General features: G+C 41.1%; 2 protein-coding genes across 3 annotated transcripts in view; one reads left to right on the top strand and one right to left on the bottom strand.

Moving 5' to 3' along the window:
* CDK14 (cyclin dependent kinase 14) overlaps positions 1-25,596 on the top strand; it is a 384,029-nt gene that overhangs the window by 315,753 nt on the left and 42,680 nt on the right. The window lies entirely within an intron of this gene.
* LOC137472688 (uncharacterized) lies at positions 745-7,939 on the bottom strand. The gene is made up of 3 exons (XM_068188044.1): positions 7,802-7,939; positions 2,347-2,969; positions 745-1,561 (listed from the first exon to the last, which is right to left on the bottom strand). The coding sequence occupies exons 1-3, from the start codon at positions 7,937-7,939 to the stop codon at positions 1,504-1,506; spliced, it is 819 nt and encodes a 272-aa protein (XP_068044145.1). The 3' UTR covers positions 745-1,503.

The following is a 25,596-nucleotide window of genomic DNA, read 5'->3' as shown; positions in this document are numbered from 1 at the left end:
ACAAATCAGAGAGGAAAAAAAAAAACAAACCAACTGAAGAGAGTTAAAAAAAAAATCCAGGGCCAAGTATTTACTGTTCATTTCCCTTGCAAGTGGTGTTATATACTGTCTGCAGTGAGTCATGCTGAGAGCGAGCCAGGCACAATAATAGCTGAGAGCAGTCCTGCAACCCCTTCGTTATTGCTTCTGCCCGCTGATACCGAGTTGGGCAAAAGAAAGTGATTTCAGAAATGTTCCTTTTATTTTTCCCCCTTTCTCTTGTTTCCCACAGGACCCAGTAGTGATGGCTGGGGCTGTACTACCTTGAAAGAACTGCTAAATTAAAATCAAACATTTTAAAATTAATTTTTCATGGACCCATATGGTGATTCACAAAAAAGACGTAACAGCTCTAAGTGTTATACCAGATACTGCAGCGCTGTATATCCCAGTAAAGTCTTGAAGCCTAAAGAGATTTATAATATCATAGAAACATTTCAACCTCATCTTTCAACTAGAATTAGGACTATAGTGTAGGTGTCACAAGTGTAGTATCTTACAATCCAGCTAATTATAAATTTGTTCCCAGCTTTCACCTGAGGAGCTCAGAGATATTCATGCATCAAAGAAATTAACTGTATACACAGCTCTGGAGTATACCATACAGATTTAAAGATCCATATTTTTGTAGAAGAAAAAAAAAACACACCCCAAAACCCAACTACACCCCGAAACCACACCCGAAAACCCAACTACCAAAACCCAACAGATTCAGTTTTTTATTTTCCAAACTTTCCATGGGCAAAAACACCTGAAAGAGTATTTCACTTGGTGTTTGGTGAAGACTGAACATTGAAGATACTTTTTTAAAACAGTCTCTTGCAACAACAGTGTAATTTCTGTGTTCAAATCAAGTCCTGTTTCACAGTACAGACAGCTCCAAAGACATGCCAAAGTGTTGTGCTCTAACAGGACTGTAAAGAGTTGTTCATTGATCAAATTCCCAGCAACATGTCTGTGTGGAGCAGGAGAAACTGCATGTACCAGCATTCCCTGGGAAATACTGCAAACATGAACTGCCACTTGTCTGCATCAGGAGATATAACTTTCAGAGACCATCTCAGATGTTCTTCTATAATATTTTTTTTTTCCCTAACACAAAATATAGACAGCAAAGGAGAAGTGAGTTTCTTCATGGAAGGTTGTACTCTACAGCAACCCCATACAGGGTAATTTGGAACATAACTGCCTCCTTGGTGGGGATGTGAATCATGGAAGAGCTGCAGTTCTGGTCTCCCACATCCACTAGGTTCTCTCCAGAAATGCCTGTTTGCATCTGGGCAACGTACGTGTTTTCACTGCTGGCTGTTTAGTTTGCACTCATGTACACAGAGTGACTAACGTGGAATAGCAGGAACCTGCAATTTTGAGGGCAGCTCCTTTAGTGGCCAGAGGTACCCCTCTCTTCTGCCAGTCCAGAGACAGCAGCGAGTGAGCAGAATGAGGATTTGCTGCTCCATAGCTTCAGCCACTCTTCCAAGCTCTTCTGTTCTTCTTGGATACATCTGTTGGTGCATCAGGACTGGAGGTGGAAGAAGGAGAGAGGGCACGAGACAGATATGTGTGCTGTCTGGGGGCAAGGTCATGAACCTGGCAGTTCATGATTAGGATATGGTCACGTGGTTAGGATATGGTCACATGTAAGTTCTGGTGTTTTAGAAAATTCCCTTGTTTTAGAAATTTCCAACATGTTCACCCTACTGCTAGCTGGGCCTTTCTTTTATGACCCACACATGAGAAAGAGGCATTTGGATATCCTTTCCCCAAGCACCTGCAGTTTAGATTTAGGACAACTAATTGATCAAAGGAAAGGGGAGAATCTCAGAGGGTTTCAGATGAGCCCTTACAAGCCCCTAAATATGAGGAAGTGTACTATACATTCACCACCTGTAATAACACAGAGCTTTGAACACCCCAGGGTGTTTCTGCAGTGTTAGCCAGCAGGGTTCCCTAAGACAGCACTGCTGAAGTAAACAATACCCAGTTTTTGGGAGAGAATGCTCGTGACAAACCCCAGTTTGGCAGCAGTGCCAGGTGGGCTGACAATCGCCACTTTAACCAGGGGAAGAAAGGAGCCGGGGCCTGGGAATAACATCGGCTCTTACTGAAGGTCTGATGAGACTGAAGCCAAAGCAACTGTGTCCCCTGCTCCTTGTCAGTGCTGTGTCTAATAAACACCAAACCATCGGTGGCTCACTCGGTGGCATCTCCCAGCCCCTTCCCCCACTGGTCGTGTTAGCTCTACAGGAACTTCATGGTGAGAAACCACAGCACCCTTCCAAACACTGGGCCCGGTGATTCCCGCACCTGCAACTCAAGCTGCTGAGCTGCTTTGCACCGAAATGTTTTGACTGCAGAAATCTGTCTGGTAGGAGGGAGTGCCAGGAAGGAACAAGGAGCACATTCAGGTGCGCTGGCTGTGCTGACACCACTGAGATGCCCGGTGTGCGCAGAGAAGCTTTCGTTCCCCACAGGCGCCGCGGACATGGGGAGGGCCGGTGGGAGGACAGGGCCACAGCCCGAAGCACGGTCCGGGGGCAGTCCCACAGAGCTGAAGCTCCGTCCTGCCGCTGCCCGGTTTCGCACGGCGGCCGAGGGAGCACCGGGGACCCCCACGTGCCAGGACCGCCCGCGCAGGGAGGGAAGGGCCGGGAACGGGGCCGGGAAGGGCCGGGCTGTGTCTGCGCCCGCTGGGAAACGAGGAACTCTGGCGCCAACGCGAGGAAAAACCTCTCCGGAGTGTCCGCTGCGGAGCGGGAGGAGCACTGAATGCCGAGCTGGGCAGGGTGCGGCCGCCGCTGGCTTTGGCGCGGCGGAGCAGCCGTGCTGCCACGAGAGGCGGGATCGGGGAGGGTCAGGCTTCTCGCTGAGATTTTCCGGAGGTTGTAGGAAATGCCGCTACGAATGGGGGGTGGGAGGTCTCCTCCCCGCTTTCAGCCACGGCTCCGGGCTGTCGGGCAGGGTGGGTGCTGGGTGCTGGGACAAGCCAGGCCCCTCGTTCCCCTCACGGCGTCCCAAGCGGCCGCAGCCCGGCCCTCAGCACAGCTCCTGCCCGCCGGCGTCCTGGGGCCACGGGGGACCCCGACCTCGCCTCTTTCCCATAGCCATCCAAACGCGGCCACCTCCAGGGTTTCACGGCATCATAGAATGCCTAGGTTGGAAATGGCCTTGGAGATCGTCCCCTGGCCGTGGGCAGAGGCTTCTTCCACTAGACCAGGCGGCTCAAAGCCCCATCGATCCTGGTCTCGAACACTTCCAGGGATGGGGCAGCTCTAGCTTTTCTGTGCAGCCTGTCCCACCATCTTAGCACATCTGGGAACACCTTGCTCCATCCATCAGTTCATGCGCAACACCTTCAGTCTTGTGTACTGTATTGCCTTAAATCCCTAATCTGCCTTCAGATAGATCCATGCAGCAGCTGGTGCAGCTACTGGGCTTTGGACTGGTGTGTGAATACCTGAAGATGGAACTGGAGTTTGTCATCAGTAAAACATAATATCAAACTCATACTTGCCCCAGATGCTGATCTTTTATTAATTTCTTCAATACAGAAAGAGAAAAAAAAATGCAACCAAGTTCTTCAAAGATATCTCTGGAGCGTGAGTTAGAGAAAATGGCCTTAGGTGGATTTTTTTTCTGCCTTTTTTTTTTTTTAATTTTTTAACGTGGACATTTACTACAAAGAGAGAAAGAAAATGTGTTGTTTAATCTCTCTTGAATTTCTGCCTGGTTTATTTTCACACATATGATCTCTCTTGTTCTCTGGTAGTAATCACCTAAACAACTGATTAACAGATGATCAGCCTGTACTGTTCCAATCTGCAGAATGTGATGCAACGGAAAAAGGGGGAAATCTACACTGAGTATTTTTATTTCATACCTTAGTACTACACTGTCCCAACAAAGAAATAGGGGTTGTAGCAGCATACAAAAATTTTTTTTTAAGTGTCCCGCAGCACTTACACAAATCCCGCAGAGCTCTCCCTGCACCTTCTTTCAATTAAATCGCTTTTCTTAATCTGGGACTGTTTGATTAGAGCCGGTTGGAAGTTTTTCATAACAAAGCAAGGTTATTCAGCAGCTTTGAAACCCACTGATTTATCTGGAGAAAAGGACTTATCTTTCAATTAACTTGCTTCACCTGTGGATTGCCAGGATCTCAGGTTTCTCAGGCCAGTGACAGGATTCCATTTGAATGAGTGTGGGGCTGGAGACCTCAGGGATTTTTTGGATTTTTGCCACAGAGCCAGGAGCCAATGCAGTTCTCCAGTGTGCGTGCAGCTGTGGGACACTGCAGATGGCAGAAATCATGGACTATTTTGGTTCAGACTCCAAGGGTTTATGTCATGAAACTCTCCAAACTGCCTTCTCCAGATACTTCAGTATTTCAGTTTAGACACCATATTTCCATGTTCATGGTTTTGGTTTTAGTTTGGAATGAAGAGTTTCTAGAAAACATTTTGCCATGATAGAATGAATTGCTGATCATCATTAACAATGAAACCTACCAAGAGGGAATAACAAGCTACACTGGTAGGAGGAGGCACTTGGTAAATTCAGACTACCACTAAGAAATTAATGACTTAATAGCTCATCCTACCATTTAGGCAGGGGAGATCTGGTTTTAATCTGATTTGAAATCTGTTTGAATCCTGGAAACCCTGAAATAATCTCTTTTTTTGTCTTTTTTGCATTGATTTCAGTAGCATTAGGACTTTGTCCAGGATGGCATGCTGAGATAGACACAGCAGTTAAACACAAATTGGAGCTGTGTCTGTATTGCATTTTGTGAATGTTGATGGCTTATGCAAGTAGGAAGTCAAGTTTGATAGCCTTATAATTTATTAATTATATAAGTTGCCACAGCTACACGGTTTACCAATGGAAAAATTTACATTTTTTTCTGTTTCAACATATTTTCAGATTTTACTGGTACCATTGTTCCATAGTTCTCTTTTTTTACCTTGAGGTGGTGACAGTTTTTTTATCTGCTATGAATACAGATATATGCATTTCTGGGAAAAAGGAATGTGATTGTCTAAGTACTGAAGTTCAAAAAAAAAAGAAATCCAAACTCTTCTTTATGCTTGGTATTACATCATTTGAAACAGCATACTATCTCAAGATCTTCTGAGGACAGAAACTGCATCATAGTGGAAAGATTAAAATCTTAACTTTCATTAGCATAAAGGTCCCATTTGTTGTTTTGGCAAAATCAACAGCTACTAGGCTTAAAACCTGTTCTCTTTACAGGAGTGATGTGTAACTTCAGTACCAAAGGAAAAAAAATGCCATCTGTAGGTGGTCATTATTTAACAAAAATATGTCTCCATTCTGTTAATTGTTGTGCTAAGAAACCTTTAATGGAAAAGACACTGAAGCAGGACCTAGAGGTTAAAGTGAAGTCATTCACATTTTATTTTGTTTGTATTCAAAATTGGTTGCAGCCTTTGCTTTCTGCTGTGATTTGTCTCTAATCAGCATTCCCACTGTTCTGAAAAAATTGAATTCTAAGTTGATACAGGAGATGCATATAAACAGATCTCAGCTCTCCTCCTGTGAGGGCAATTTATGCAAAATAAGTTTAGGGGCTCTGGGATTTAAAGTTTACTGACTTTTGTCTGTGGGAACTGGAATGCCACTTTGCACGTGGTGGAATTACCTGCCTTAAGGGGGATTGTTAGCACATGAATCAAAACTGTCTGACTAATGTAGAACATCTCAAACAAAAGGATTAGACAATAGCTGAGACAAACCAAGATGCATTTTAAATCAGCTCAAGTTAAATTAGGTGCTTTTTAGTCTAATACTGCTTTTAAGTACAATGTTGAACACTGGCTGTGAGAATAGGCTGATTCTTGTTTTACTACAGAGAAGATGCCATCTATTTATCCTTGAAAAGTCTTTACCCATGGAAATGGTACTTGCTCATCTGTATGTGCTTCATTCATAAAGGCAGAGCACACTATTCCTCCATGCCACTGTCCATAGTGATTCTCCTTTGATTATGTGCATAACACTCTAGGGAGTGAGACAATTGTGCACACATATTTTCTTGTATTTTTACATTGAAAAAGAGTGGGTTGTTTTTTTTTTTTCAGATGATCCAGAGTTACATTCTGCTCCTACTTAGAAACATTTGCAGTAGCAGCCTCAATATGATGTTTGTCCTTGAGAATCCTCCTACAAAGGCACCCATACCTAAACTCAGATCCAATGCTCTGGGATGTGGGATATTGCAAATTCTGTGTTGCATCACTTCCAAACTTTGCAGGAAAACTTAGAGCATCAGTGGACTAAATACTATTCAGCTTGATGGCAAATGAAAGAGATTATTTCTGATGTAAGGAAAAAAAACAGGCAGGTCTGCAGGGTGCTTCCTGGCACACTAATCTCGGTTTGCTGAAGTCTCCCTTAGGCTATAAAGAGGCCTAGCATGCTTTGGGTATAAGGGCCTAACATGCTGCCTACCTCCATCTCCAAACCTGGAACTATGGGAACCTGAGAGAGAGAAAATTGAGTGGTTTCGACCAATTCTGATCCTACTGAAATGGGAGCTTAAACAGAATTTGGCCCTTAAGTGTAGTGAAGGCGCAGAGTTTACTGCAAAGAGGGTGCCCCATGTTGATTGTTAAAAAGGACTGGTGGGATAGTATTCAATAGATGTCAGTTGCCCACCACACTGTTCTATCACTCCCCTCCTCAGCAGCACTGGGACGGAGAAAATTAGATGGAAAAAAAAATCATGGGTCAAGTTAAAGGCAGTTTAATAAAGCAAAAACAAAGGCCATGCAGAGATGCAAAGGAAAACAAGATTTATTCTCTACTTCTCATCAGTGTTCAGACACTTCCCAGGAAGCAGGGCTTCAGTGTGCCTAGCAGCTCTTCTGGAAGACAAACATTGTATTGACAAATGCCTACCCTTTCTTTTGGCTTTTATTGTGAGCAGATGCCAAATGGTATGGAATATCCCTTTGGTCAGTTGGGGTCAGCTGTCCTGGCTGTGTCCCTTTCCAACTTCTTGCCTGCTCCCAGCCCACTCTAAGAGGCAGATTGTTAGAGAGGCAGTGCAGATGCTGTGCCAGTGCTGCTCTGCAGTAGCCAAAGAGTGTTCATCAACACCTCCCTAGCTACTGATACAAAGCACAGCACTGTCAGGGCTCCTCTGGGGAAAACGGGCTCCATCTCAGCCAGACCCAATACAACTGGGCAGCAGTTTTACTCTGGGCAACAGCTTTTGGAACTAGAAATGCTGAGGAACCAGACTAATGTTCTCAGCAAAGAACCAGCAGTACTTCTTATTTTAACTAGACCTGCATGAATAACTGGTCCTATTTGGAGAAAAACTGTGCTGACAATGTTTTAAAGAAAAAGGGAAAATATTTTTGGATATACATGAAACCAGAGTTTTTCAGACTGTCAGATAAGGAAGGCTTTTTGACAGGTTGAGTAAGTATTTCATATTGATCTGGGACATCTCTAAAGAGCATCAAAGCAATGTAAAAATAAACTCATTCATGATGACTGGAACAATATTCACAAAATTGAGGAGGGCATATCCCCTGCTGCATTCAGTGGTGTGAACTTTGACTTTTTAGGTAAGAGATTTCAACTGCTTCATAATCCCCAGGTTTTCCTCTCAGAAAAAATGTCCTAGCTGCCAGGCTGTCCAAACCATGCCACACGGGCAGATCAAGTGAAATTTCTGCAATTGATGTTGCCTGAGAAAGTAGCTCTGTTGGATTCAAGGCTGCTGAGCAACCTGTACACCATGGGGTGGGACAGGTAAAACAGCAGAAGCTGTGGTGGTGTGCACTGCCTTCTGTCCTTGCTCCTCCACCAGCCCAGCCCTGCTCCCTGTGTTCTGAGAGATGTAGAGCTCTCGGCCACTTGAAGGCATTGGTAACTGTGATGAAGAAAATTCACTGTGGCTGCAGAGATACAAAGGGAGCCTCTCTTGAATGCTGATGTGTCCAACTTCATGTAACTCACGAACATTCACTGAGTAAGAAAATGGGTGATGATTATGGTCTGGGCTGCTGTCTAGGGTACTCATCTGAATTTTCTATTCTCTGCTTTCAAGTATCTTCAAAGCAAAAAAAAAAAAAAAAAAATGAACTTGTCCCACCTAGAATCAGTATCATTGTGAAGGAGGTAGGAGGTCCATGATTCTAAGACCCAGCTTTAATTAAGGTAGGAAAAGGAGTGGATATCTACCTCCAGTCTCACAAGATCTACTTGGTGTGGCATATGGCACTCTTTTCCCATGTTCTGTTGTTTCAGAAATTCATTTCAAGACAGTTTGTAAGTCTTGCATGAAAAGACAAAGCAAAAAACTATTGCAAAACCACCAAAAGAATCCTTTCTACATTTTATTTCAGGTGAAACTGCTGACTAAATTTGACTTGACTTGACAAGTGTTTGCATTTTTCTGTGACTGATTCCTTGCACAGTCTGTGCTTAGCTCTGGCTTGAGCTCTGCTGTTAGTTCACCCTCCTTGTATTCTGCTTTGGGAGCATTTAAGGTAGCTGCTCCCTCTCTGAGCCACAGCCTGCTCCACAGGGATGGGTGGACATATTAGCCACACAGTAGCACTCACTTTCCCAGCGAAGTGGTTTCCATGATAAACACCCGAGGCTCTAAAGCAATGTGACTTCAGTCTTCCCTTTCCAGAACCCTCATTTAACAGCTGTTGTCTATATATACATTCTACTCTGGTAAACATTTCATTCGCTCTATAAGCTGTGGAAAATGTAGCAATCGATTTCTGAGCAGTGTTACTAAAAGCTGCGGCTACTTTGTTTTCACTTGGAGTGTGTAAATGGCTTTTTGACAGGCTTGGCTTCTGGGCAGTTCCTGGCTGAAAATGCTGTCATCAGCCTTGCTTTCCCTCCTGGCCTGTTGCAGGCAGGCCATCCTGTGATCGAACAGCAGCCTGCAACTATCAATATCCATTAGCTGGACTTCTTAGCTGCTGTGCCGTGCTCCTCAGAATACTGGAAGTAGAGCTGGCCAGAGGCAGATCTTCATCTTCAAAATGTAGGTCTTACGAGCACACATCTTGGGGACATTTTGAGCCATTAACAACGAAACTGTACAGCTTTTTTGTACCTTGGTGCTCTCCACCCACACTTAGATGTCACATCCTGCTGGAGGATTTTTACATGTAAATTTGGGCTACCCTGTGGATCCCCATCCTCTTCTCTCCTGCAAACCTGGCTTCTTATTAAAGCTTTCACTGAAAGTGTGAACTCAGCTGGGAGGAGTGTGTCTGTCTGCTTTTCCAACTTGCATATCTCAAAGCACGAGAGAGATGGGTGATTTGGCCCTTTCAGCTGCAGCTTCAGAGAACCACAGGAGGTGTTTCCAGCTCTGCTGCCTGCACTCCTCATCCAACAAATGAGCAGGTTTTCTGCCTCTTTCCCAATGCTGCCACTTTTTCTGAACCACCCCATATGTAGGCCCATATGTAGGCCCTCCATGTGTCACTGTATGTTTTTAGCTATTCCTCTATCACTGTAGGTTTCTCTGGAAGTGAAGAGGCAGCTTCCTTGTGTGGGGTAGCTTTGCCACATGGAGATCCACCAGCAGGGTAGCTATGCTCCTATGAATGCCCCCAAGAACTCAGCTACCCACTGCATGGGAGTCTCAAGAGACCAAGCCCACATGGGTGTGGAGAGCACTCAACATTTTCCAGGGTTTAGTGTGCATCATGGCTGTCTCCTGCCTCATCAAAATGGCCTTAATTTGCAGCACAAAAATTCTCAAGTCCTCCAACCCCAAACCTGGTTGCCAGTATCTGAGGAAAGAAAGCCCATAGAAATATCTCCTCTAAGTAGTCTTCCAGCTCTCAACAGTGTCCAACCAAAGTGCATCCTGAGTGAAGGTGAGGGCCTGTTAGGGGACAGTGAATGCCTTCTTACTGCTCCATGAGACAGCAGCCTAGGTAAAATTGCCAGGAGTAGCCATAGCAAACTAACCAGAGCATGCCTATACCTTAGAGCCAAATTCCATACCTAGCCCTGCTGAACACACTGCTTGGCTTGGACACTCTCCTTGTCCTTTACATTCAGCTATCTGAACTGTAGAAGCTTCTTCCTGTAGTACTGTGCTCGTGAAAAAAACTTGGAATATCATATTTATTAGATAATCTTTAATTTGGGACATCAGTGAGAGTTGTTTGTAATTCTCCAATAGCTTTTTTCTGCATGATCTCTAGTTCCCCGTATTTCCCAGATGCAGCTCACATGTGCCTCTTTATTTAGTGCCAACGGTGGATATACTTAATGAGCAGAATCTTTCTGTTGGTTTGTGCTGGATATTTCTAATTGCCAAAGTCTCTTCTTAGTGGTCTCTAATTAACTGTTTTATTTGGTCATCCTGTGGATAGCACAAGCCCATATCATATTGTAGATTAGGGATCAGTCTGGAGATCATGCAAAGACACAAACATGCTGAGAGGAAAATGAGCTGCCATCCATGTGTATTTGAACTCTAATTCTGTACTTTGATATTCCCATTTTCCTGTGTTACAGGTCTTCATGGCAGGGATATTTCTAAATCCCACAGTCCTGGTTCTCCGTTTTTCTCTATCTGTTGCAAAGCAGAAGTATTTTTGCTATAGTTAGCCCCAAGATGTATAAATAAAACTGGAAAAAAAAAAGGAAGCAAGCCTTTAAACACTTGTGTATCTTTAATAATAGTGATTTTTGTAGGGTCAAAAATATCTCTTTTTTTAATCCATCTACTGTGTTAGCTTTTGTCTAGGTTTGTGGGTTATTTTGCATAACCCTGTTTACGAGCCTGCTTCAGCAAGGCCCAAATAGTTGTTAATAATTTGTGCTTTATTATCAGAGGGTTACTGCACAATAAAGTACTGTCACTTCATTCTCTGCTGCTTTCCTCACCTCCATGTCTTCAGAAAACCAGGTACCACTATCCTTCCTGCAGTCTTGCCTGTAACTCTGTCACATTTGTGCATGTATGTTGTCTTCTGAAATCTCTGTTTAGAGAAGTCCTTCTCTAGCAGCAAGTGAACTTTGCAATACTCAGTTATGCTGCACACTGTATCTCCCCACTGCAATTCATTCCACTCCAAAGCAAGAACTAACCTACTGAGATGATTGTTTCTGGCTGGACTTGGGGTTATCGAGATCCTCAGGAACAATAACTTTCTGCAGTGCCTCAACCTCTGGTGAATGAGCAAATCAGCTATGTGCCTGGAGTCCATCAGGGAGAGCAGTAATACTGAGCTGATTTTGCAGTGCAGCCAGCACTGGAACAGACAGCCTGAGGCTGGGAGTGCTCTAGGGAAGATGTGTGTATCCTCTTCAGGCTTTATCACTCAGCTGAGATTTTCAGCAAGATGGATAAGAGATAAAATCGATTAATCAGCTGGGGAATTCCTACTGAGGATGAAATGTGTTGAATCCCTATCACTGTGGAAATTAAGGAACTGGTGCTGAGTGTCTGTCTATAAACCAGATATCTATAAACCAGATATCAGACAATCTGCTCAGCATAGCTGATTTCTTGAGAGCCCTTTCAGCCCCAATTTCTGACTGAATCTGGGAAAGTTGCTGCTTGTTTTAATTATGGTAAAAAGGATACAGGGAACATTAAGAGGTATGGCTACTGCTCGAGATGTTTCTACTGATTGTTTTGTAAGTCACACACTTTTGTGACTGAACTCAGAAACAAGCTGCATCTTAAAAAAGCTAACAAACAAGAAAATTGTCCCATAATGTAGGAGCATGGACAATCTGTTCTTAGAGATGGGTCCCAACACTATTGTCTGGTTTCCAAAGAAAAGTACTAGCTCTACTCATCCTTTGCTTGGATATAGATACTGCTCATGAAATTGGATCTAAGGTCAGCAGCCAAAAAATGTAGCTGCTTGGGATTAGCATTTTAACTCTAGACTATCAGTACTTATTGCTTTTGCAGATATTTTATTAATGTTCCGGAAAAGAGGAATAGAATATAGCATGCTCTTCCAAACACACCCCCCCTTGTTATAAAAGCATATTATGGGAGATATTTCTGCTTAGACTTCTTTTACCAAAACAAGATTTTAATTTTAAGTGTCACAGACACTTATAGTGTATTCTGTGCTGGTTTGGGTTTATTTTCCTGGTTGCCATTTATTTCATCATATTGCCTGGGACTCCAAGACACAGCCAGACAGATCTGCTGAACACATGAATACTAAGGCAGTGGTTTCCCTAGTAACAATAACCATGTAACAGCTCTCACAACTTCCTGCCCTTCCTTACGGGATTTGTTTGTGCGTTTCTCACTGGTTTAGATAGAGGAGACACCAAAACTGAGGCTGGCTAAAAGGCATTCAGGATGAGCTTACTGGAAGTGGGGAGATAGAAAAAATGACCGCTGCATTTGTAAGTGCTGTTATTACAGAGTCTGGCTTTGGTTTGTTTTATGGGAATAATCCCGGGGGCATGCTCTAGCTGTCTCAGAGCATGGGCTGAACAGACTCTACTACAACTCAGAATCTTACTTCAGAATGTTTTTTTTTACAAATGTAACTACTGTCATAATGGATTAAGTGCAGCTTTGAGTCAGTAATCAATTAATGGAAGGCAGAGTGGGGTAACAAATACAGACCTTAAGTACGCAGCCTCAATGCTAGCACTTTAGAGAAGGTGAATTAAGCAGCATTTGGGAACATGTACTTCTGGGTTCAGACTGCTAGCAGGGTTTTGTCTGACTGGCATGCTCTTGCTGTGGAAGAAAAGGGGTGATTCATTCTCTAATACATTGCAAAGTATTCCTCAGAAAAAGTAACTATTGCGCTATTCAAGTGGAGGATTCTGGTAGGCACGTTATGTATGATCATTAAATTGGGTTATCTTTTTAGTCTTCTAATCAACCAGCCTATTTACAGCTCACTCTAAACCAAGTGAAGAAATCTGCAGTAGTAAACCCAGGTATTAAATCTGCTTCTTCAGGCATTGAAAAGCTGAATTCCTGTATTTCATTAGCCATTGTTCATATATGTAGATCGAATGTTGTGGCCACTTGCGCATCATTTTTTACATCAAAAATTACTTTTGCTGAAAAATAAAGGTTGGTATTATCTGTCAGTTCTCTGTGAAGCTATGTCTTAAGACTGATCTGTTCCTGAACAAGCTGAAATGATTTAGTTTGTTGCTAGAAGGAAGAACTGATAAGGGCCAAACTGCAATCAGCTGTGAGTTTACTGTTAAGATAATAAACGTGAACAGACACTGTGCAGAGATCAGCCATGCTTTCCTTTTTCTAGATATTTGACCACAATGAAATCATGACATTATCTTAAAGCTGACACATGTAACTCTAGTCATACAGATATTTACAGCTAAAAATGATAAGCTTGATCCTGAGAGATGCTGGGTATACACATCCTTGCTGCTTTTAATGGCAATTCTGGGTGGTTCAAAGCCTTTGGGTCAGATTAAGATCATCTCAACAAATCACAGTGAGGAAGACAGAGAGGAAATGGCTATCAGAAAACCAAAGACAGGCTAAGATTTTATCCTTATCACACAGAGGTGAGGTGCCTCAAAGCAATATACTGATTCTCTTTTCAGGCTATATCAAATATCAGGACTGGCCAATGTTCTTTAATTCAGGGCAGCCATAGAAATAAGCATAAGCACATTTGCAATTAGCACTTACACTGTCCCAGCTGGTAGAACACCCACTATCACAACACTATCTTCCCAGGTACTATATTTTAGACTAGGTGTTTAAAGCAGTTTAACTGGGGTCTTCTGTAAATCAGCTGTGTTTTGGGATTTTATCACCCAAAATCCACTTCAACCTATATGCAATATGATCTTGGCAGAAAACAATACAGTTTTGTGCTCCCAGAATCACTGACAGTAATGAAATAATGTTGTCTTCTAAGCTGAACATAAGTTAAATCCAGTCATATAATAGCACATTACATTCTTACATAGTAAGAAGGAAAGAGTTAGTAAAATCTACCTTTTGATTTTACAATTTTCCTGAAGGTACAGAGTCTTCCAAATTATTGTACACTTTTGAGACTTTTTTCTATGTTTCTGTTTGAAGAATAGACTTTGTAATTAATACTGACTGAATAAAACCAGCAGGTTTATGTGTCTAATGGCACATGCACATCAGCAGCAATCCTATAAACACATATGCAGATATGTGCATTAATTCAGATGAGTACAGGACAGGAGCATGACTGTATTCAATGCTGAAAATAATAATCCAGTTCCTAATTGTGTACATGGTTGGTTATGCTGATTTAAGGCAGGATATTAATTCAATTTTCTAACTGTACATCAGTGGACCTAAAGACTGTAAATTGCCAAAGCTAAATCAGATGTGTAATAGAAAATATAAAACATTTACAATTTTGTCAAATATCAAAATATTCTTGTTTTCACAGGGGTGTAATGTGGACCTTACAGTATAACAAGAGCTATGAATCATTTAAAAATATGTAATATCATTTGCATATCACAGATACTTTTCTCATGAATGAGGAACTTTTCACTGTAAGAAGACTTTTATATGACTCTCGTTTTTTTCTCAGTCTATTTCCAGGCTAAATTTACTGTAAAGAGAGAGGTTTTGCATCTGCCTATGACAGTTCTCCAGTGTATTGAGGTCAGCTTCCATTCTCCTTGGCTCTGATGCCTGCCTGTATAAACACAAATTCCATTTCCATCCTATTATTTTTCTAATCAAGGGTTTGTCATGCAAAAGAAGATCTGAGGTGACTGTGTTTTCCATTATGCAAAACATTCCATTATGATAATATCTTCAGGATAGTCTTATAAAGGTGCCCTGCCCAAAGACATCACAAATGAGAGCACTAAAATGGTAGACAAATCCTGCATAATTTGCCCTCTCATTTAACATTCAGGCCACAGAGTTCACCCTAATTTGCCATACACATTTCCTCTGACATCCTCGATCTGTACATATGGTAAAAATAAGAATTGGCAGCTTTCACTGAATAGATTTCTGTTAAGTGCTTATCAAAAGAAGAAGAAAGGGGCTGTAAAATGCAGTCATATATAGTACATCCTTCGATTTCTTTTGCTTTCTCTGCTAAAGTCACACTTAGTAAAATCTACAGTCAATGAAATTTACCTTTTGAGCTCAAGTTGTTTCCATTCAGAACAAAGTAAAAAATACGCCAGCAAAGAAAACCTGATATTTCTTAGAAATTCTCTTTTCTTTCTTATGCCAAATCCCAATGGGCAGGGCTCCACAGAAAGGGAGTTTATTTTCTAAATCCTTTGAACACAAAGCTCTTACATTTTCTAGGACAAGATGTTTTCCTAGACAATCTCAATATTGTATCTTTGTATTATTAATACTTCTGTCATAAAGATGCATACACACATTTATTTTATTGTATATATTTAATTTCCATTAGATATAATTTCAGTTATTCAAATATGAATCGGCTTACAAACAGACACAAGAAGGCTTGTGTCTGAGTCTTGGCAAGCACATCCTATTTCTGCAGTTTCTGTGTATTTGATTCATCTGTTCTCTCTTCTTACTGTGCAGATATGTGTGTTGTATGTGCACATGTGCTAAATATATAGGTAAGTGAATCTGCATTGACTCCTTTGTTTGAAAAAACTTCTGAATTTGTGGGGCATTTTTAAAAGTTTTCTATAGTGATGAATGTTTATGACTATTCCTGTAGCCAGACAGATAAATTTTAGGGCTGTAGAAAACATAGGCATTTTAATTATAACCCAAAATTGATAAATGGTCCTTCTCTGGCTTTCTAGTGTGTCCTTCTAGATCTGGGGAACACTATGTCATTGCTGGTCTTTCCAGTTCAGGGGTGATATTAGCTTTTAGGCCTTGAATGCTTTTTTTTTTTTTTTCCTTATATATTGGTATGGCTTGGTGTATCATTATCATTTTAATCTTTTTAATTAAAGTCAATCCCCTGCCTTGATTTCCTAACTCAGTCTCTGATATTTTAAAATGTTTTCTATTTCTAACTGCAATATTTGAAAGAGCTGTCTCCATTCTTTTTCATGATTTTATCTAATTTATTGGAACTGTTCTTAGTCCACGAAGTAATAATAAATTTGAAAAAAACCCTATATGGATTGTAGATGTATTATCCTTATTGATTCATAATCTCATCACCTACTGTGCAGTATTTCTGGCTAAGGTACATGACTGTTTTAATTCATCTTTACTGAACCACTGATGCTGAACTAACTGATGCTGATGTGGATATAACTACATGTAGGACTAGACTTCTCTGTATCTTCCCTTACACTACATGTCAACATAGTATGTATTCTTTCTTCTCCAAGATGCAGCCATCTCATCTTATTTGAACTAGTTCATGTCTACAAAACCAATTTTCCAACATGGCAAAAAATACTTTCATTAAATCAGACAAACTTGCCAGTAATCACATATAATTTATATTTACTGAAAAGCTTTGCTATTTATCTTTCAAAATTATGCCCTCCAAGGCATCTCACAGCAACATTCATCTTCATGATTGAAAATTAGTGTGATTCCAACGCCTGTGCTCCTACATGAAACTTGGACTTACCCAATTGCTTGACATTTCTTACTTCACTACAGGAGTCTTAACATGCACCTTTTATAATTACAGTTACCTGAAATTCCACATATCCACACCCTCTATATTGTATCCACTCAAGCCAGTTGTTTTCCTCCAAAAGTTTAACCTATTTTTATTACTCCCCTCCCATCAGTTGCCAAGAGTGATAATTTGATCAATAAAGCTTGCGTCTGCTGTGAAGTCACACTGTTTCTGGCCATCTGCTTCCTTTGGGCCTGCATCAGTTGGTAAATGTATTCAGGATTATTTTTTCCACCTTTAGTTAGCTGAATGAACAGGATCTTCCTTTCCCTGAAGCTGGTAGAGAGATTGTCTTTAGCTGCTTCCCTGCAACCTCCTTGTCTTCTTTTACATATCTGTTTTGGCCTCTTTGCTGGCACTTGCACTGACAGCTTTCAACAATTTGACCATGACCCTATCTGTTCCTGCAGCTATCCCGCTTCTGACCATTTTGCTGCTCTCCTCACTTTTCTTTGTTTGCAAATAAGTAGAACGAATAAACAATCAACATAGCAACCAGGACCTCTCAAGTCAGTGATGCAAATGTATTTTGTACTTAAAAAAAACAACAAAACAAAACACGATCAGGATTATTGGACCAAGGCCCAGCTTATCACAGCTGTATGCACAGCTAATAGAGCCACATTTATGCTATTTTTTGAAGTCTGATTTTTTCAAAGTGGTCTGTAAGGCCCAAGTTTCCATCTTCATGGGAGAGGACACAGCTTCCAAAAACCATCCTATATCCATTAACTTGTAATGTTATGCAACCAGATTTAAAATTCTTGGTTGCAGCAGGCAGTTTCATGAAGCCTGAAAGCCAACATAGGTCATCAAGTCTGCTCTGTGGATCCCCATGGTTTAGCAGCAACTGTTTGGATAGGAGCTTGCTGCATACGTTGCCTCTCCTGCCATTGCAACCTCCAATAGCTGCTGATTCTCTCCTGCTGGTGTTCCAAAAAGCAAGCCAGCATGGCACTGGATGTACAGAGTTAAAATGCTCACATCACTATCTGTTTTCTCCCCAGGGGTTCTAACCCTACTTGAAATTGGATGGAGAAACTTTATGCCCAGATCAGCTACCAGAGCATAACAAGTTACAGGTTACTGTGCAGGTGCTGATCTGTGGTATCTGCTCATTCTTTGCTTGTAGAAAGTGCAAAGGAAACAGGGGTATGAAACTGTAAAAACTTATATGCCTAGGACTGCAGACCGTTGTTCATTTCTTTGTGAGTGTGACCACAACACAGTTACAGAGTTGCAGCCTGTAGAATGCTCAACTCCAGGCAGATGCTTACTGCAAGAGCTTTTCAGATATCCCCATGTTTTCATTAATTCTCATTGACTTCTTTTACTTGCTCTCCCTAACTGCCCAGATCCAGTGAAACAACCAGGCTTTCTGTGCCAAAGCTCCATCATGCTCAGTCTCACAGTACCACTGTCCCTGCTCAGAACTGGGCATCTTCTGACCAGGGCAGTTCCAACTCCAACTTCCCCATGCACGAGCACAGAACTGTGAGATAAAGCATAAATGAGAGGACATATTCTGCCTCCACTGCTGGATGAATGTGGGGTGGCTCTGTAAGAGAGCATATTCTACCTGCTCAGTACCAAGGGGATCAAGTTCCACAGTACATTCCCTGGAGGAAATGGTTGCACTTTCTTAGCTGAGTGTGTGAACAGAGCTGTGCTTTCTAGTTCACTATCAAGACTATTATCAAAAGAGTGTACATTCACTTAATTAAATAGCAAATAATGTGTTTACTTAATTCTACTTTCTACTGCAGAAACATATGATAGTGGAAATTATGGATTCTGGTGCCTGCCAGGTCCCTGATACCCTTATGTGTTTTAGAATCTAGGCAATTAGAGAATTCGTGTGGTAATTCCTCCATTATACTTTTCACATTAATATATTTTCTTCTGAATTGTTTAGTCAAATTAATTGCATTAAGCCTTATTTTGGGTATACTTAGCATACTTCTAAAGAGACTTATTAAGCTACCAATTTTTATGTCACTTAAGAATTGCCTTAATAACAACATTCAAGAAAGCTGATTCATGATCTGATATGGTGATAGCTCCCATTTTTATGTGTTGTATTGTCAGGCTGCTTGTGATATAATAGAAAAGATCTACTCTTGGCTAGGGAGAGATGAGATGTGAAGTTTTCTCTGCTGGAGTGCATATGCCTTCAGACATCAAAGCTTTTAAAATTTCCCATACATCAGAATGGAAACTGGACATTTTATCACCTGGGGTGCTGCCTGCTCCCTACTGCTTTGTCTGCCCAGCAGCTCCCCAGGGCCGGAGCAAAAGCTGTTCACATCAGAGGCCAGAAGTGAAGGCATACTTCTGGCTACAGCTGTGGGCGTCCACTGACAGTAAACAGATGCCAGGACAAAAAAAATCTAACAACAACAAAAAAAAAAAAAAAAAAAAAAAAAAAACACCACAAAAACACCACAAAAAACCCAAAAAAAACAAAAACAAAAACAAAACAAAAAAAAAAAAGAAAAATAAAAAAACCACCCTGTTTTTCTTGGGAGCTTGACTATGACAACAATCCTCATAAAAGCAGCAGCTCTGTCCTGGGCAATTATAAACTAAGCACCTGCAGGAGACATTTCTTCATTCTTTAAAGGCTCTGACCTTCAACCTCAGATCTCTGTTCTCCTTCAGCATGGCATGGAAATAAGCTGTAATCGTGGATACTAACAGTCTGTATTATAATGACTCTTGTTATAAGATAGGATAGATTCTGGTTACAAAATGGCAATGTCCACACACCCAATTTCTTTATCATCTGTCTACAGCAACAGGAGAAAGCAATGCATAATGAGCTCAGAGGCAGACGCTACATGGGCTGCATAGAACTGGTCAGGGAGCAGCAGTGAGAAAGTCATGGCTGTGTCCTGTGGATGCAAAAGGGGTCTCTGAGCAACGTCAGCTATGAGCAATGTCAGATATTAATTTGGTAGGGTGACATTTTTATTTATTTTTATTGGGTGCTTGTGAGAAATACAGGCCAAGAGTTGGGTCTGGGAAAACAAATTATGTCTGGAATTTATCTTGATAAAATATAAAAGCAGATTATATTCCTTGGGCTAAAAGTTGTTAACATGAGATCGTGAGTTCCTTAGTTCTTTACTGCTTTAAGAAAAGAGAGACAGAGACTTTTTAAAGAAAAAAATAAAGTAGTGAAATAATGACTATGTACATGCAGAGAGAATTTGTGGATTAGGCTTGTAGTACTTCTGCAAGATATTCTTGCTGATTTTAGGTCACGTGCTTTACCTTAGTCAAAAAGCAGTTATTACAAGTGCTGCAGCAAATAACCTTCCCCATGGTTTGTCTTCTTGTTTCTAAAAGATCATCAGAGTTCCTTGCACTGCTGAGGTCTCGAAAAAATGGGGAAAAAAGTGGGAGATAATCCTTTTAAAAGCAAAGTACATGCTGAAGGAAATATCATTTTTATGTGCAGTCAGAATCAGCCCAAGTGCATTGTCTATACTCACGCCAAAGGAAGAGGAAGTGAAATATTTGGACACATGCTAAAGGGCTGTGTATCTATGAAACTTCCACTTCAAATCCCAGCCAAATCTTTTCTGACCAGCTTGAGATAAATAAGCACCCAACACTAATCAGCAAAGTTAAAATGCTGGGTTTTTCAACCTTGTTTTTAATTGAACAATTCCATATCTAAGTTCTTGTCCAACAGTTACTCCAGATATTTTACAATGTAGTTAAATTTGAATCCTGAGGATTCAAATTCTCAGCCAGTTTTCATGTTGATGATCATCATTGTTAACCATCTGTCTCTGGTCAATTTTCTTTTATCAAGGTCTTTTTTAATATATGTATTCATTGAGGATTTGCTGCACAATAAGACAAATACCCATTGACAGTGGCATGTTCTCAACTTCATTGATTAGGCTTGTTGAGAAGCAGTTAGGACTCTCTGCCTCCTACCCACAACATAAAAGGGGCAGAGATTGTGTCTCCTCTTGCACCATTTCATCTTTACCAAGGTCTGCTCCTTCTCCCATGAAGAGCTGCCCTACAGTGTTAGTAGTGGCACTGGGAGATCCACTCACAGTAGATGTAGTACAGGTTATCTGGTTAATTAAATTCAGTCCAGAGTTTTGCCCAGAGTTATGCCCAGTCCAGAGTTTTTCAGTGGCAGGCAGCTGTCTCCTCACAGCAACAGAGGGGTACAGCCCCTTCAAAAACAGTGCTCTGCTACCCACGCTGGTAGAGACTGCTGTGCACCAGTGTCCTTGGAGTTTCCCTTCATATTAACTGATAACATGTGAGCTGCTCACATGGTCTGATGTGTAATTTAAATTACTATTGACAATGGCATGCTGAGAGAGACGTTAGAGCATAAAAGGGAGGCAGGGAGAGGAAACTGGCAATGAAGCAAGTTAAGTAAATACATAATATAAGCATTCATCTCTCCTCCTGATTGCTTTTCAGGTAAGAGAATAGATATTAAGAAGCTTGCATGCTGCTATGGGAGAGTTTAAGGTGATAGCTTGGTCATGGACTAATACGGTGATGTTAAATAAATCTCTTGTCAACTTACATAGCAGGGGGGAGGTGTTAAATGATGGCCTCAAGTCCTGCTGCCCCTCTTTTCAGGGAAGGAGTCAACATCAAGGTGACTCAAGGTCTTTTCTACTCCCAAGCCCCTCAATTCCCCTTTGCAGTACTGGAAGGAACAAAACAACAGAGATTTCTCCCCATATTTGCCACCTCAGAGGCTGGTCCAGCTATGACTAGATTTTTTTATTTCAAGTCAGAATAACTAATGATTCAATTTTCTTTGGAAAGGTGCAGTCCAAGCTGCAGTTTCATGATTGCTTCATGCCCATTAAAGCTGGGCTGTTGCTGACAGGAACCATTCCCTCCTCTCCTGTGTTTCAGCTCACACCTTCCTTCCCTTTCCTCTCTGCTGGCATTAGCACCCCTGCAGCCATGCCAAGGGCTGGAGAAGGGAATTGCTGCAACTGGAACTACAATGGCCTTTGCTGGTTAGCTTTCAGCTGGGCCAGCACATTGCTCTGCTTCTCTCCACTGCCCTGCAGGTGCCTCTGTGGGAGAAACAGCAGGAGTGGGTAAGGTGTGGGACCACCTCCTTCGGGGGTCTTAAAACAGCTGTGATTCCCCCAAAGCTTTCCAGGAAAAATAGGCCTCAGGAAAAAAGAATGTGTGTGCCAGCTTTAGGTTAAATTCCCTTTCCTATCAGGATTTCTTACCTGACTCTGAACAGATCATTTTAATCACTCTCTGCCTTAGATTTCCTTCTCCAAAACAAAGCCAAAGCAGTACTTTTATCTTTTAGAACAAGCACATTAGAGATTTCGAGGTGCTGAGGTGCCCAGGTACTCTGGGAATAGGAGTACAGAAAGACTTTTGATAGGTCTGCAAATATTTTTAAAGTGCTTCTGCTTCAAGCTTCTATTTTAAATTGCAGTAATTGTAGACAGTATTTGTATTGCACAAATATGGCCTTCATAGCTTAATATGTTGTAAGTATCCATGCTTTTGGCAAATCTTTGCTATAACTGAATTCCAGATCATAGAATTCAGGGTGTAAACCTGAGATATACCACAAAGGCTGGAAATGTTTTTTTCAGATTTTAAAAAGCATTTTCACTGTGTGTCAAGTTTCAGTAAGTTTTAGTAGCATCACTCAACAGAGTAAGCAAGCACTCTATGGTGATAACACCAAGTGTGGTCTATTTTACATGCAGTTACCTTTCACTCAGTCATACCATAGCATTTACTTGCTCCATCTGAACCTCAGCCTGATCTGAGATCGATTCGAGCTCATCTGACCTGACACTCTCATATTTTTTCCAACAGAGCTAATGTGTGGTTTTGTTTGTGACCAAACCCACCACTTACAGGGCTTCAAACTAATATCCTTGTTTTAACACAGAGCAGACAGAGTGGTTGGTTGGACCACAACCACTTTTCCAGAAATGGGTGATAGTACTGCATCAATGCTGTCATTGTGATCCTCTTCCTAGACTAAAAAGCTCTGCTTGCAGCATAAGATTTGAAATGTTTATCCTTTTAAAAAATATATTTGGTGTAGCCATAACAAGTGGTAGAACATCCGTTTTGCCTCAGAATTTGAGATTAGAATGTCTATGTTTATAGCTAAAGGAGGATACCACTAGAAATAAATATTTAGTAAGGTGGTGATAAAATTACAAGGGCAGAGCTTCATTCAAGAAGAAGAAGTCAGTCTTTTATTTACAAAACTCAAATCAGAGATTACAGACTAGTTATTCTCGGACACATCATCCAGCCCTGGCAATCTGATTCTAAAGGGCTGATTACTAGAAAGCACAGGTACAAGTATTTCTTACATATAAGGTGTCTGAAAGTTGCTGGGACCAGGGATATTCAAAGTCATTGGTCTCATTCTGAAACTACTTTACCACATACTCTTTTTTTGACCTTGGAAACACATTTCATTTCTCTGCATTTAAGTTCCTGCATTTAGAAAACGGGGATTAAGAACATAGATGCAATTGCAGCTTTCAGAGATTTAATGGGTAGCACCATACAAAGGCAAAAAGTTCTTTTCATTTTACAGAAGTGATTCATTTTTCAGCTGGCTGCACTGTTGTACTGCAAATCTTCAGTGAGTGAGAACTTGCCAGTTTGAAGAAACAACTGCTTTAACTAAATAGTTTTTCAAAGGCACAACACAGAAAAATTGGTGCAACCCCATCAGAGATAAATTTATATCAGACTGAGTGCCTCATATTGATTAAGCTTATGTCAGCAAGGACTCAACTTGCTAATGCCATGAAAGGCACTTTTAAACTGAAATAAGAGTGTCTGCTCAAGGGATTAGTTTAATATTGGCATTCTTTTCTCCAAATAAGACAAGTCTTTAAGTCCCATATCCCTAGTGCTATGCATTGTGAATTAAAAAAAAAAAGTAACAGAAATGGCATAGCAGATATGGCAAAAACCAATTAGTTCCTGTCCTTGGTACTCAGAGTACTACATTGGCTCAGAGTTAGGCTTGCTATAATTTGAAGCATCTTTAAGCCTGCTGCTATTGAACACAATATGTGGGAACATGGTTCTGTCACATTTTTTTAATGTTCAAGCAATGCTGACATATCCCAGAGATGTGAGTTCAAGGCTGTGGTTTCATGGCAGCCTAATTTCTATGGCAGGCCAGCTGCCACTATGAAGTCAGAAATACATTACTTGTGAGAAGGAAGGAAAAGTGCCTCCCAAACCAGTTTGGTGGATGCTTTTGCTTGCTATGGCAATGGTGTGGACAAAGTTTGGGATGAGCTGTTTCTAGCCCATTCTCTAAAAGGAGGACCCAGACTTCCAACCTGAATTGCAATCACAAATGTACTTGTATGAATGTAAGTGTAGGCACAGTGAATACTTTTAAGTAAATATTTAATACAATCTGCATTTTTAAAAAGTCATGATATATTCAAAGAAGAAGCTCTACAACTGTAAAAAAAATAGAAATAGAAACCACAATGGCTTTGCAGAAATACTAACTAATTAATAGTTATCCTAATAGCTAGACTATATCTGTCTAGCTATAATAAATGGCAGAGGAACAGAGAATGTCCAAAAGAATCACCATCAGCAAAGTACTTCCTAAGATTTAAGAATGATTTCAACATTAATTGATATCAACATGTAAGAACCAGAAGCTAGATATCCTGTCTTTTCCCTTTCCAGCCCTTCCTAACGCTAATTCAGTGTTCATATTTTATGCATATCCTTCCTCATGAATTAAAGAGTTCTGAAAATTGAAGAATAACCATGAAATCTCTCTCACTTTCCAGGTAGAATATGTAAGGATGGGCATGACTCAACCTTGTTTGCAATGGTGTGACTACCACTGAGTCAAAGTGGGAAAAGGAGAAAAAATTCTGAAAATACAGAAAAAATTCTGAAAATACATAAACATGCCAGAATCTTCTGGATGTTAGAGATTCAGTCAGCCAAATGTTGTAGTAGCTATGTCTCCTGGATGTGGGCTCATTCCCACTGAGGTTCAAGGCCGAGGTTTTACTGCAGTGGGATACAGCTGTAGTGGGCTGCAGCTGCTGAGACCAGCCATCGCTGACTTTTATAGGCTCTGTATTCAGCACATGGACAGCTGAGGGGAACAGAAAACAGGGACACTGAGGTGACATGGCTTATCCTCATGGTCTTCAGTGCTGGGAACCGTCAGATATTTTTCTTAATGCCAGCAATACCATATGAAATTATACAGAATTACAATAATCATCCCTGGAGATGGCAAATATGTGGATTTCCATAGATAAGTCCAAATCCAGTAAAAATTATGCAATCTTATTAGTCACCCATAAAAATAGAGACATCACAAGATCCAAAAGCAAAGAGTCCAAATGCACCGACTGTCATGGGATAAGTTAATGTTCTGATAGGGATACTGGGGAAGGAGAGACTTGAACAATTTGCAGTTGGGCTAAACATTATGGTTGCATATTTGAGCACTACAGAATGACAACCTGTGACAATAGGAAATTAAATTCCATCATCCTGAAGGTAATATTCCCTACTGTGAACTTTGAGATTTTTATGAAGTGCCCCTTTTTCTCCTCCTTGAAGACTTTGGGACTGGGCTAAGGATGGTTTATCTGGGGTCCACGTGGCATATTGGAGTGCTGCAGTATTGAGCAGTTGCCTTGCAGCTTGGGTCAAAGAGTAGGGGAAATGCTAACTAGAAAAGTCAGCTGCAGAATTGGAGGAAGGTCTAGAACACTACTCCTGTCCATCCTTAAGATAATTCCTTTAATACAAACAGCCTAAATTTTCCAAAACCAATTTCTTTCAAAATACAGCTGACCCCTCCTGTATGATGAAGAACGTATTTAGGGGAAACGTGCCTATAAGGAGATCCCTGTGGCACATT

This window comes from Anomalospiza imberbis, chromosome 1 (assembly GCF_031753505.1).
Source record: "Anomalospiza imberbis isolate Cuckoo-Finch-1a 21T00152 chromosome 1, ASM3175350v1, whole genome shotgun sequence".
In the NCBI taxonomy this organism is placed as follows: Eukaryota; Metazoa; Chordata; class Aves; order Passeriformes; family Viduidae; genus Anomalospiza; species Anomalospiza imberbis.
The sequence above is the reverse complement of the archived record's forward strand: the minus strand, read 5'-3'. Positions and strand labels throughout refer to the sequence as shown.